The sequence below is a fragment of the Empidonax traillii genome, unplaced genomic scaffold, assembly GCF_003031625.1.
Source record: "Empidonax traillii isolate 1590-97213 ecotype Southwest subspecies unplaced genomic scaffold, ASM303162v1 scaffold617:size382775, whole genome shotgun sequence".
Classification (NCBI taxonomy): domain Eukaryota; kingdom Metazoa; phylum Chordata; class Aves; order Passeriformes; family Tyrannidae; genus Empidonax; species Empidonax traillii.
This window is the reverse complement of record NW_020955810.1, coordinates 326,310-339,197: the sequence shown is the minus strand read 5'-3', so window position 1 is coordinate 339,197 and position 12,888 is coordinate 326,310. Positions and strand designations below refer to the sequence as shown.

Sequence of the window (12,888 nt, the reverse complement as noted above, 5' to 3'; positions counted from 1 at the left end):
AGAGGGTGACTTTAATAAACAGATATAATGAAATGCAATATTCTGTCCGATCTTCCTTTGAGTCTGGAATTTAAACAAAAATTAAAGTCGATTCATAAAAAACCAAAACTTTTTGGAGAAATATGAATAAAAGCCTATTTGCTAATACTAAAGAAGCTGTGGGTGAAGCAATATTCTTTTAACCAGAGATGTAAGATGTTGACACTAACTCTCATTTCATGTGCTTTGATTTTTCAGTCTTCACAGAAGTCACTGAAATGATGATAAAATTGTACTTTAACCTAGAATTGAGTGACATATGGTGCACAAGTGTTACTATTAAATTCTCCCAGTAAAAGCTTTTCAGAAACCTCAGAACATGTGACAAATGCCAGTAGGTTAAGTGATGGATCACTATGAAATGCTGGCTTCCAAGTGTGTGTCCCAGGCTGAGCAGTATGGAAACTGGTGCTCGAGGTTTGGGCTTGCTTTGAAAAAGAAAACATAAAAAACAGTCTCTGCAATGTAGGCCTTGCTTTCTGTGAAGAAACTTTCTAAAGATTGCCTCTTTTTGTGCTCCTGAAATAACTTAATAATTGATTACCATATTTTTCTTCTCACTTTACAGTATGTTCTCTAGAGACTTTCTAAAATTAATAGTGGTTCTAGGCCTGGCACGGTTAGATTGTTAGACTTGCAGAGAAGGAATTCTGTTTCTTGGAAGAGTGTCATGCTATAAAACTAAATTTCATTACAAGCAAAATGTCAAATTTAAATTATCCTCAAAGCATTTGTTGCTCCCACAGTTCCTGGAAGCGCTCTGTGCTCCAAAGAGTTTGGCATCCAGCAGAGAAAGTGCCAGCAAGAATCCCAAACTTCTTTCGATATGTTGGTTCCTTTATGAAGTTGCACTGCACTGTTTCACAGTCAGCCTCATCTACGTCGTTCCTGTCAGATGTTTGCTTACTCTTTTCTTTAAAAAGATTTCAACTGTAGAGATTTTATCACCTGCCTAAGCAGGTCTTTATAAATTTCCTCTATTAGAAAGTTTTTCTTCTCGGTAAATCTGCCCAGATACCTTAAATCTGCCTTTTTTATGTATCTTTTCTATTTGACCCATACTTCAAATTCCACCTTTATTGTTAAATGATTAAGTTTCAAACATGATGGGATTTTCTCTTGTAAGTTGTTCTCAGAAGTATATCTTTCAGAGCTCATTCGAGTATGAAGCTCAAATTCTGAATAACTGGAGAAAGGAGAGATGCTTCTCATCTAAAACATTTTGAGCCTCATTGCTCCTCAAATACAGTCTGCAGATTGACAAACACCAGACAGAAAATAATGTCTCAATTGCCCATCTCTGTAGGACATTTTAGGTGTTGTTTTTTTTTTAATTCCAGAAATTGACTCTCAAAGCTTGAGCAAACTGATTTTACCATCAGTTTACTCAAGTGACAGCTTTGAGAGATTTTGAATCCAGTCCAACTTTGATAAGACAAACCTTATCCTAAATTATAATGCTTTGAGCCTGTTTCACCTTTCCACTTAAAAATTTGTCTTGATTCTTTCAAAGTGAACACTGATAAGCTTGTCACTTTGTATTAAAGCTGAACCAAGCTTTTTGTTTTTCCGTAATTAAATGATATAGCTTTGGTCATTTTTTCCATTATGGTTAAGGACATCTTAAAAAAGTCTCAGGAGCTTCTAGCATAAAAAGAATGAAAACTGGAGGTTATGAGTGGATTTTTTTTTTTTAAGTTGTTGTTCAGCAACAACAATCCCAATAGTACTTTTACAGAAATTTATTAGAACATGTGCTGCTGATTTCTGATAGCTCCCTGCCTTTGTGATTGCAGTCACTCAGGATGTAAAGGATGCCTTTGGGTAGTAAAGAACTCTGTGTCGACAGAAAATACGGTGTTTGTTTCCAAGAGGTCTCAGGGGGAGGCCTTGCATTCTGAATCTCTAGTTGAATGCTGGGAATGATTCAGTAGGGGCAGGTATATTGGAAGGCTTTGAGAGTGTTGCAGGTTGTTCTGGAGCTGTGTTGTGCCCTGGGCTATCAACCTCTGCTCTTTTTTTGTGGTGGGCTTTTCGTCTGCAAGAGTGTTCTCACTTTCCATGGGAAGAGATGATACCTCTATTAGGCCAGATGAAATAGCTGAGAAAAACAGGTGTTTTGTCCTGAAGTGCTTCAGAGCATTTCCATGTGCAGAATTGGCCTGTTTTCTTTTGCCAGTTCTTTCAATTGGTCTCCCAGAATATCTCATTGTCTCATCAGAAACATTTCCATGATTAAATGTTGGAGAGACATTTTTTTCAGTTGAAGGGAGATTTTAATATTTTCACGAATCTCTTGATATTGAGAGGTTTTTGCTATGAATTCTTAAGTTCTTTAAGCTGTAAATGAGGTATTCAGTTGCTTTCTGATCCATACCTTACTCCACTTGATGTGTGTGTGTGTTTAGTAGTACCCTCTTATTGCAGACCTCCTTCATCTGAGCCTTCAACTTTCCCATCACAGGAACACTCCTGCATTTATAAAATACGTTAGAGTCACCCTAGCTGCACTGAACCCACTTTGAGTCAATGAGGTGACCAGATTGTAGCCTTTCAAAGAGGTTGGTTTATATCAAAATTTTCAGGCTTTCTGGTTATATGCAAGATAGCACATCTCATCAAGTTGCCAGTGTATTATCAACATGCCTCATTTTTGGTGTTTGTCTTGTCAGATTTCTCACAAAGGCTTGTTTGTGTGATAGCACTAAAACTGTTTAAAGTGCGAGCTAAATAGCACAACTTCTGTAGGCAAAACAAAACCTTACTGGTAGTAACATTGTTCGATGCAGATGAATACTTGCAGATGATTGCGGGCAGTTTGTCTGCTCTTCCCTGGAAGGCTGTGTTCAGTTTTTACTTGAATTTGAAAGTTATTGCTGATTTGTGATTGTATTTTTCAATGTTTCCTTGGGTACACACCGATTTAATTTAGTGCATTTAAGTCACATGCAGTCCAATATCTGCATGGGCTCTTTGTCAGCTTCTTTTTTGTGGAACTATTGCCCAAATACTGTAATATGTACATGCAATTTTGTGGTACATGTTCTTGAAGAGGCTTTTTTTTTGTTTCTATGAGGTAAGTACCAAATAACAGCTGCTCATCTAAGTCAGCTGTTTCAAGCTGTGTTACAGATATTTGAGGGGTTTGTTTGGTTTATGATGGATTGAAATCTGATTTTCGTTTACGAAGTTGCCCTCCTCTTTCTGTTGTTTAAGATGGAAGCTACAGGCAAAATCGACTGAACCTCACAACACTGTTAGTGCAACCAATTTCTGCAGTGCTTGCCAGAAAACTTGTTTCCCTACCTGAGGACGGTGTCCAAAAAGACAGATGTACACCCCTCCAGCTGCCACCTACAGGTAATGCTTTTTAAGTACACTTTCCCTCTAACTGTGGAATGTTCCTCAAGGACTCCAAATCCATTTTCTATAACTGTGTACAACTAAGAGGTTTAGCTGGTCATGAGTGTGTTTTCCTTAGCTGCTTTTTAGAAGGAACTATGAACAGCGTAAAAATTATGCTCCTAAAATCTGACAGATGGAAGCTTTGGTTTATAAAAACCCAAATAATTCTCTTAAAATAAGACATTAGGCACTAATTCTTAATATTGAATTAAAATCTCCTCTGTGCAGATACCATCACTAGGTAGGTTTTGTTAATGGTTTGTTAGGACTTACTGTACTACTAAGAATGTGACTTTAACATTAAAGCACCAGAACAGTATTATTCTGTTGCTTTTTTCCCTGTCTCTGGTACAATAATACTGTAATTCTAAACAGTGATATGTCTCTCTGCATTCCTTAATTTGTATCTGGTATAGAATAAACAGTGTATTGTTATCTGAACCTTCAGGCACCTTTTTCTCCAGATTTTACCGGGAAAAGGGTCATGATGACAAGAACAAAAGACCTTGAGTAGAGACAAATGTAATGAAAGAATGCATTCAGAGTATCTATTTAGAAATAATGCCATTAGCAAAGTCACACAGATTAGTGCTTGAACAAACTTATTGCTGGTTGTGGGGAAAAATAAGAATACAGTCTTCCAGTAAAGATCCTGCACAGTGTTTCAATGAAGGAACAGCCTCCAGAGAACGTTCTAGATGAGGTGAATGTTCAGTAATTCTGTCTTCGCTTTTGTCTTGTACCTGTCCATCTTTCACCAGAAAAAAAATGCATGGAAAAAAAGGTGTGGTTTTTTTTTTTTAATGCCTGTTTAAATGAAATGATTTGAAGCTGTGGTCTTGGAAGGGGGGAAGAAAATTAAGTTAGCCACTGTATCCTGTGCTGCACGCAGTGATGACAACAGTAAAAGCTAATTTTAAGGGGAACCAATGTACTATCACATATGTGCTGTATCACTTGTTTATTGCTTTTGGAAGCTTATTGTGGAATGGGAGTACAGTACAACAAGTCATAAAAAAGGTTGATTAATTTTATGACTTGTGTTAGCATTTGTAGTTATACATACTAAACAGGAAGGCAGAAGACCTCGTGCTTCATGGTTTAAGCTGCTGTGGTTAGGCAGGACTATTGCTCTCCATGCATGGCTGACTAGGTATTTTAAAGATGAACTGATCATCCCCACAACCAATAGAAAAGGGAAAAAGGCCATTTTGGAAGGAACAAGTGCTTAACCGTTCCAGGTAGGATGTGTGAAGCTTGCTGGTATTGTTGGAATTTTAAACAGCTGAAGTGCCTGAAGGAAAGCATGAATTTGGCCTGGCAAATGACACTCATTTTAGAAGGATAAAAGCATTCACAGTGCCTGTTCCTCAAAAAGCTCTTTGTGGAGGCTGCAGGACAGAATCACCTAAAGGGTGGCTTATTCCGCTTTTTCTGTGACAGGTGTGGCATGTCTGTTTTATTTTACTGAGAAGACAGGTATTCTGTGAGATAGAAAACAGTTGGAAAGAATATTCCAAGCCTAGTAAGAGCCAGTCCATGTCTGGCTTACTCTAGGTGAACACAACAGCTTGTGTCTGGTTTCCTGTAAAGGTTCTGAACCACAGTAATCCACGTTGGATTTTTTTAAAACTCTTAATTTATTGAGAAAATGGGGACTATAATAAGAAACCTTGTATAATTCTGCAATGTGTTATATTTTGCCTTGAAGTAATGGTGAAACTGTTGTTGTGCTGGAGCATATAGTGTGCTGAAGTGTTCAGTAGCAGCCTTAATGGAAGAGATAAAAGACTGGTCTTATGATAGGAAATTGTGTAGAACTATTTAATAACAGTAGTAGCTAAAGAGATAACACTGAAGAGAGCAATGCATTTGAAAACAGTGAAAGGTTGAATTTGCTGTCTTCCTGTTGATTTGAAGAGGCTTAAGAGAGAGATTTCACTTCTGACACAGAACTCATCACTCATCTGTCAAAAGAGGTGAATGAGCAATTCACATGATTGGCTGGCTTGGAATTTGTTAGAATAAAATGATCGTCATTCTCTCATCAGTATGTTTCAAAAAGCTGCACAGCAGATTCATCAGTAATGATTAAACATTTATATATAGTTTTCTCGTAATGCCCCTTTTTCCCCTTAGCCTTGCAGTTTTCGAGAGACAGAATGTGACAGAGTGAGTGAGAGGATGTGGAAACAAACATCTGAGATAGATCGACTGCTCAGAGCCTGCGAAGCAAATAGTGGGAAGTGAAGTTAGTTATTAGTTTTGTGTTAGATGAAGTTAGTAATTAGATTTGCTTTTTGTATAGCAAGGTACATTGTTGTTAATCCTCATTAATCTGAATCCATGAACTTTTTCTCCAAAGTAGGCAATTAGAAGGAATTTAAAAGTGAAGCTTTATAGAGAAGCTGTAAAGTTTCGAAGCTTTCCTTTTTTTATAGGATACTACTAGGATATTTGTTAGAACATTGTGAAGGTGGCTGTAAAACGAAAGTGCTCCTATAAACATAAATGAAGAGAGTCCTGCTGTGTTGCACTGGCACTGAACTGTCCTTGTTTGTTAAGTTACCTGCCAGTTGGTAGATTTCAGTCAGGTGAAAATCATCCCTTTTCAATTAATCTCTTGAGTATTTAATTTAAATCTGTTTAGTGGGATTTAATTTAAAAAGTCTTTTTTTTTGCCAGCAGTGACCAAATACTTTGTTGTTAAATGGAAAACCTGAAAGTCTGGTGGCTAGAAACACAAGTGATATGTGTGTAATTTTTCTCTTTGCTTTTAAGTGTCAGTTTTCCTACTCATCTGATTCATATCAGAGAAGACAGAAGAGGAGAGAGGTCTAGGATTTCATTATTGATCAATGTCCAGGTGTCTGTAGCTCATCCTGTTCTTCCATTTTTTTCCACATTTTTGTTGTTGGTCACTCTTGGAGATGATGGGCAGCTGGTCTGACCTAATACACTCATGCAGTGATCTCACCTAAAGGCTCCTAAGTTTCTTTAGCCAACTATTGCTTAAATCCAACGCTATTCCTCTCTTTGTTTAGATCAACCAAGATTATTAAGGGTGAATTATTTCAAAAAATACCAATGAAGTTAACATACATAGAAGAAGATCCAATTTCTTACAAGCTCTGCGTCCCTTTTGCTGTGAACTAGGTGTAATTTATTTTTATATTTTAACTTATAAAATAGTAAAGCAAAAGCATGAATAGTTTAAGTAACTTGAATGATATCAAACACTGAGCGAATAGTAGAGCCAGGTATACAAAGACTCACAGGATTCTGCTACAACCAGTAAAATTACTCAGATCTAAATGCTTTTTAGGTAGAATCTTTTAATCTTTTGTAACCTTTCTCAGCCTACAAAATACAGTCATTGATCAATACTGAATCATCACAGTGACTGCAATCCAAGACTGCATTTTAGGCTGCAAACAAATCCTCCTTCTATTCCAAAAAAGGAGAGTGAATCAGATAACCAGAAGCGACTGTTACTGAAAAGGTTTGTAGCATAACATAAGGAATAATTTTTATAATACTTTAATCATTTATTTTATACAGTTCCACATGTCAGGTGTTCCCTAGACTGAGTTTTTAGTCAACTCTGATCATGTGAAATTTGAATCATTAATTACACAGAAGCAATAATTAATTGAAAGAGTCCTGTAGTTTCCATATTACACGACCATAATCCAAGACAAAGTTCCCTGCCAAGTGATGCACTAGTGCAAATGAAGCCTGTCTTCTTTTCAGTCAGAGGAAGGGCATGGAAAGGGTATATATCTCCTCCTATTAGGCTACAGCCTTGTGCTCTTGTTATATGTGTTTCTCCTTCATAGTTTGCTACCTGTCAGAGAAAAAAAAAGGGCACCACATTTAATAAACTCTGGCCATGCCATCATACACTCTGATACCAGTTCACAAACAATCCCATAATTTCTAGGTTCTTGGGCTGTGCTAACCGTGAATCCAAGACAACAAATAGAGAAAGATGCCAGCATACTGTGTGGCAGGGCATGTTAGTGTATCTACAAGATATGAAGTCATTGTACATAACAATAGGAATATAACAGTGTTCTGCAGGTATCTCCTACTGGCATTTCAAAGTACATGTTCAATAGAGAAGTCTGATCTAATTCAGATGTACTGGATATGAAAATTTACAGACATTTATCTCAGATTTTTTTTTTTCATGATTGCTTTAAATTCTGTTCCTTAAGTTCATGGAATGAATTAAGCATGAACAGTGAGAAACATTTCTTATGTATCTTCTCTCTATTCCCACCTGAAGCCTCTCTTTGATACTAACTTTGACATATTTATTTTATATCCTGTTTAGGCCATCCCAGTTTAGAGCCTTCTTAAAGGACTTTATTCTAGATATTGCTTATTTTCAGAAGCTCTTCATCTGAATAGTTTTGTTTCTGGATTCCTCATTGTAGGTCAGAAAAGATAATCAAGTAGCAAACAGTTTATTCATTAAGCTCTGCAGACTAAGATTTGGCTTGGAAACTCAAGATCTATGAATATTTATTTTAAAAAGGGGATATATTGTTAGTAGGCAACACAGTTGGTTAATCAAGTAGAAATCTATTAGAGAAAAATATTTCAGATACCAGATTTCAAAGAGAGTATATCTAGATGGTTTACTGCTTATACAAAAAACCCCCACAAACAATAAAGAAAGGAAAAAAAAAAACAAACAAAAAACGCAAACCAAACAAAAAAAACCCCCAACAACAAAAAAATCCACAAACAAACAAACAAACAAAAAACCCACAATCACTAAAGGCTCTTTGCTACAGGACTTCTGTCCTGGAGCTTTGACAGATTCCTGCACTAGTAATTTTATAATTCAACAATACTGTACCTTGCATAAATTCAGTATTGATTTTTGCATATGCAATTTGATAGTGTTGCACAATATTTTTTCAGAGATTATTTAAATTATTAGGTATATAGTATTTTGTGTTTATTCACTTTTCTAAGTATGTCGTTACATTGCATTTAGCATTTTTATATGTAAGTTCTGATGTTACATAAATGTTTGTGATGATTACATTTCATTTAGAGTTCTGTGTTTGAACTTAATTGAAATCTGACAAAACTGACATAAAATATGTAGTAGATAAGGTTTTGCACTCAAATTGACATGATGAAACACTGAGAACTAACTAAATGAGTTTTTCACAGTTCAGTGAGATTTTAAAAACCCATTAACTAGGCAGTCTAAGATGGTAGTAGTAGTTTGGAATTTTTACTCAATTATTCTAGAAAATGTCTACTGAAAATGAAGCATTTGTTTCAAACTATAGTAAAATCTGCTGTTATATATGTTTTAATATTTACTTGTCATACCTGTGTGATTAACAGGATTTTCCAAAAACTACATATCAGGCCATGTTATTTTTTACAGTATCACCACTAGAATATAGGAAATTTATGATATATTTGAATATTGGTTACATAATGGTTGTAAATAGCTTACAGTGTTTCTACACTGAGTGTAGTTCTTATTCTACCATCATGTTCTGTGGTGTTTGATATTAATTTAAAAACCTCTGCTCTTGGGACAAATAACTTAATGGAAGCTGTTGCTTTCATTATTAATGGAATCCTTGGGCTTCAGGAGTGTCTGAAAAGCTTGGTAATGTGTGGGCAAAAAGTTAGATGTCAAGTTATTAAAGCCTGGTGTAAGGTTTTTGAATGACTGGAACAAGAAATCTGTCAAATTTAGTTTTATCCTGACTATTTCAGCTTATTTGGTGCCCCCTAAGTTACATGGCCGTGGATGTTTGATGAAGTTGGAAGTCTTTAGTTTAATTGTGGTTTCAGACTGATGTCTGTTTATTCAGGTGTGGTTTATGTTGATTTCAACAGGAAGTATATTGAAAACTGCATTACATTCAGTGCACCTTCTGCAGTCTTCTGAAATAACTTCTGGTTTTATGGTCCAGGAGCTTTCAAAATGCTTGAGTTAGTTTAGTTGATACTTTTAAAAATCCAGTACTCAAAGCAATGCTCAGAAAACTGTCTGATTATAGGTGTTAAGCATGATCAGGATTGAAGAATTTAACCAACGTGTTTGAAAATGAGGCTCATAATTATACTCCTCTTTGTTTGTATGAGCTTGGGATGAGGTGAAAAACAACAACAAAAAAAGAAACAAAAACATATCTCAGGGTGTGTTTTAACATGACTACTGCAAGTAGAATTTTTTTGCTCACCTGGATTACTAAAATTGTCAGTCAAATGAATAGGAAATAGCCATGCTTTTCTAAAAATAACTGTGAAAATGGGAGAGGAGAAGGTAGTCATTTGGTATGAGAAATTTTACAGTTACAAAATCACAAAAGAAAGAAATTAAAAGTAAAAATAAATACATTTCTCTTCTTCTATTTCAGAAGTAGCTTTTGGCTTACATAAAATCAAAGTGCATCCTGACTCATGTTAAGCTAAAGTCTCCTCTTAGTTTTCCAAAGAATACAGAGGAAAAAAAAAGAGAAAGTTGTCAAGCTCCTTAAATTATAGCATAAGGAAGAGAGGTTTGTTGTCAGAACTGTTTAAAGGGATTAAATTTCACTTCTGCTGTGTACTTTAAAGAGTACTTTCAGCCTTTTCATGTGTTGTACTAAGCCCTTAAGCCGAAGTCACTTTAAGCTGACTACTGTGTTACATGACTATTAACTCAAATATCTGATTCTAGAATATGGTGTATTGCCAGAAGTTAATTTTCTATTTCTTCATTGTTGGTTGAAGACTGGATAGCTGATGTCAATTAAGGAAAAATAGTGAGGTTGGTTGTCTTGAAAGAATTAATCTTTTTTTTTTTTTCTAAAGTGAGACCTAAAGAAACAAGTATCTAAAGTGTTTTAAGAAAAGGAAAGGAAATCAGTTTTCAATTTAAGACCATTTTTCAAGAGTAAATTGGCTCTAGAATGGTTGTAGGTGAGAATCAACAGCAAGATGTAAGTTGCATAGTTTAGATTAAATTTAAACTGCTTAATCAACATGGATGATCTGGGCTCTTCTCACATTTTTCTGAAAGACCCTTTGGGAACCCTTTGGATTTTTTTTTTTTTTTTATTAAGTGCTTTTTAAAAATTCTAAAATATTATCTGTGGGTTTATAGAACAAAAATGATTCATCATCACATGGTGTTAATAAACCTTACAGTAATTTACGTCAGAAGGGCAAAGTTAATTACATGACAAATCAAAATTAACTTGCTGTGATTGATTATTGCAAAATCATGTGCTGTGGTTTATTTTTGATTACTTGCTTGACTTGCATTTCCTTTCCTGTTGTATTGAAGCAAAAACAGAAGACATCTTTTGATAACAGAGGAGGTCTTGCCTGAGTGAAAAACAAAATAAATATTGCTGGTACATTTTTTTACAGCAAAGATCTTTGCAGTTGGTTTGCTTTTTCCAATGGTAAACGAATACTTATGAATTAAAATATATTAGATTTTATTTTAAGAGAATTTTCAAGTAAACATGAAGTATCAGCAAATGAACATTGAAGAACAGTATCATAATGATGATTATTTTACATGTTGCAGTAAACTCCCCACTTGTATGCTTTCCATATCTCAGGAAGCAAAGCCTGGGAATAAATTGTCAGGAATAGATCTGTGGGAGAATAATAGCCTGGGAGATAGAGAGCAAAATGACCAGTGGAATATATTAATTTAGGTGTGTGACAGTTGGGGTACGGACATGGAAGGAAGATGTCTTTAAACACAGGGGGGTGGTGGGCACTTGGATGGAAGAGACCCTCCCTGAAGGTCTGGGGTGACACAGTGGTTACTGTCACACAATTGCTACCTTTGAAGTTAGAGCAGCTTAAGACATTTTCATTTTTCTCAGATAGAAGTTATGACCTTTCAGGTGAGATGAGTGTGAATACAGTCTATTATAATGCAAACGAAACATTTGGAAGGTGCCAGCAGCTCCCCTGACTTAGTTGTTTGGTTTCTATTGTCACAAACTGCGGGAGTATGTGTGGTTACTCTGTCCCACTGCAGGGCAGAGGACTCTTAATTTTTTTTTAAAGCTATTTTAACTCAGACATTTACTTTTTCCTGGCTTTATTCTGTGTCACAGTCTCAACTGGCTGAGCAGTACTGGCAAGTCCCTTACGTTTTATCAGGTTTTAAAATTTTCCTGCCTTTGTATTTACACTATTTCCTCACATTTTTACACGTTTCCTCAGCTGATACCGGCTAAGCCAAAAAAACTGACTTCTGCTGGCAGGAGTTCAGAAGTGTATCACCAAAGGCTGTGCTGGCAAAGTGAGTAGTAATGGAGAGGTCTGACTGTTCCCATCTGATTTAACATAGGAGTGTTTCTCCAGAAGAAAGTGTAATAGAAACCAAGTACAATTTTGTGAATGTTATTGATAGATTGAGCTGGGTGAAGGATCAGGTGAGAAAAACCTATAAAGATTAACACAAATTTCGCATTACAGAAATAGGTAAATCCCACTTGTTTAAGTTTTCAATTTTGTTTGGTTTGGTTTGGTTTTGGTTTGCTGTTTTTTTGTTTGTTGGTTTTGGTTTTGATTTTTTTTTTTTCTGCTGTATTCTGGCAGCATTTATTGAGCAAATTCAATGATCTTTTAACTCAAGGAGTAGAGATCTCTTTTGAGATTTCAGCTTTGAAGCACACTGCTAAAATAGGTCTAAAAAAATAAAATAATGTAAAACTACATTTTTTTATCTCTGGTTCCCCTTTGTTATAATTTTTTTTAATTTTTAAAAATTTTTTTAACCTTTTTTAATGTGTGCAGAATTTATGTCTGTGTTCTGTAGATTTCTTGGCTAGATAAACAAGTTAAACTCTTTTTCTTTTTTATTTAAATCTTTTAACAGGCAAAAAAATAATCAGTCTGAATATTCAGTCAGTCACAACTTACAAGACGATTTCTAATGTTATTGGATATTTAAAAGGAGCTGTATTTCCTGGTAAGTATTCCTTTATCATTTGTATAAATTATTTATTTCATGATGACTGGGAGCCTCAGGTGGGATCAGGATTCTATTTTGCCAGATAATACAGTGGAAGAAGAGATCCTTTATTGTAGTTATTTTGTGATTTGATTTATGACAAAACAGAACATAAGGGTTAAAGAGAGAAAGAGCTCAAGGGGATTGTAATTACAATAAACATATTTTTACATGAGCATCAGGCATTACACATGGACTATAGAGTGTTAGTAGTTTATACCAAGTAACTATGTTATGGTTTTAATTTTAATATGGTTTTAACACTTGCTACAGCCTTACATTGTGTTACAGTTATGCCTTAAGCTAGTTTCTTACAATTCTATGAATAATAATTACTGTTCTCTATGTCTAATAATTAAAAAATAAGATTCTAAATGCAACTGGGACATAAAGCACAGACCCCCTCCCTCCTTTAATGCTGTACATGGATAATG

The 12,888-nt window shown here is 35.3% G+C and overlaps 1 protein-coding gene across 1 annotated transcript in view; it reads left to right on the top strand.

Annotated features, from left to right (window-relative positions):
• The window catches only part of LOC114065093 (inactive N-acetylated-alpha-linked acidic dipeptidase-like protein 2), a gene marked incomplete at its 5' end in the record, with an annotated part of 150,627 nt that overhangs the window by 35,728 nt on the left and 102,011 nt on the right, over positions 1-12,888 (top strand). Inside the window, 2 exons of the mRNA XM_027898698.1 lie at positions 3,256-3,399; positions 12,320-12,412. Coding sequence (XP_027754499.1) covers positions 3,256-3,399; positions 12,320-12,412 — 237 coding nt within the window. The remainder of the gene's footprint in view (positions 1-3,255; positions 3,400-12,319; positions 12,413-12,888) is intronic.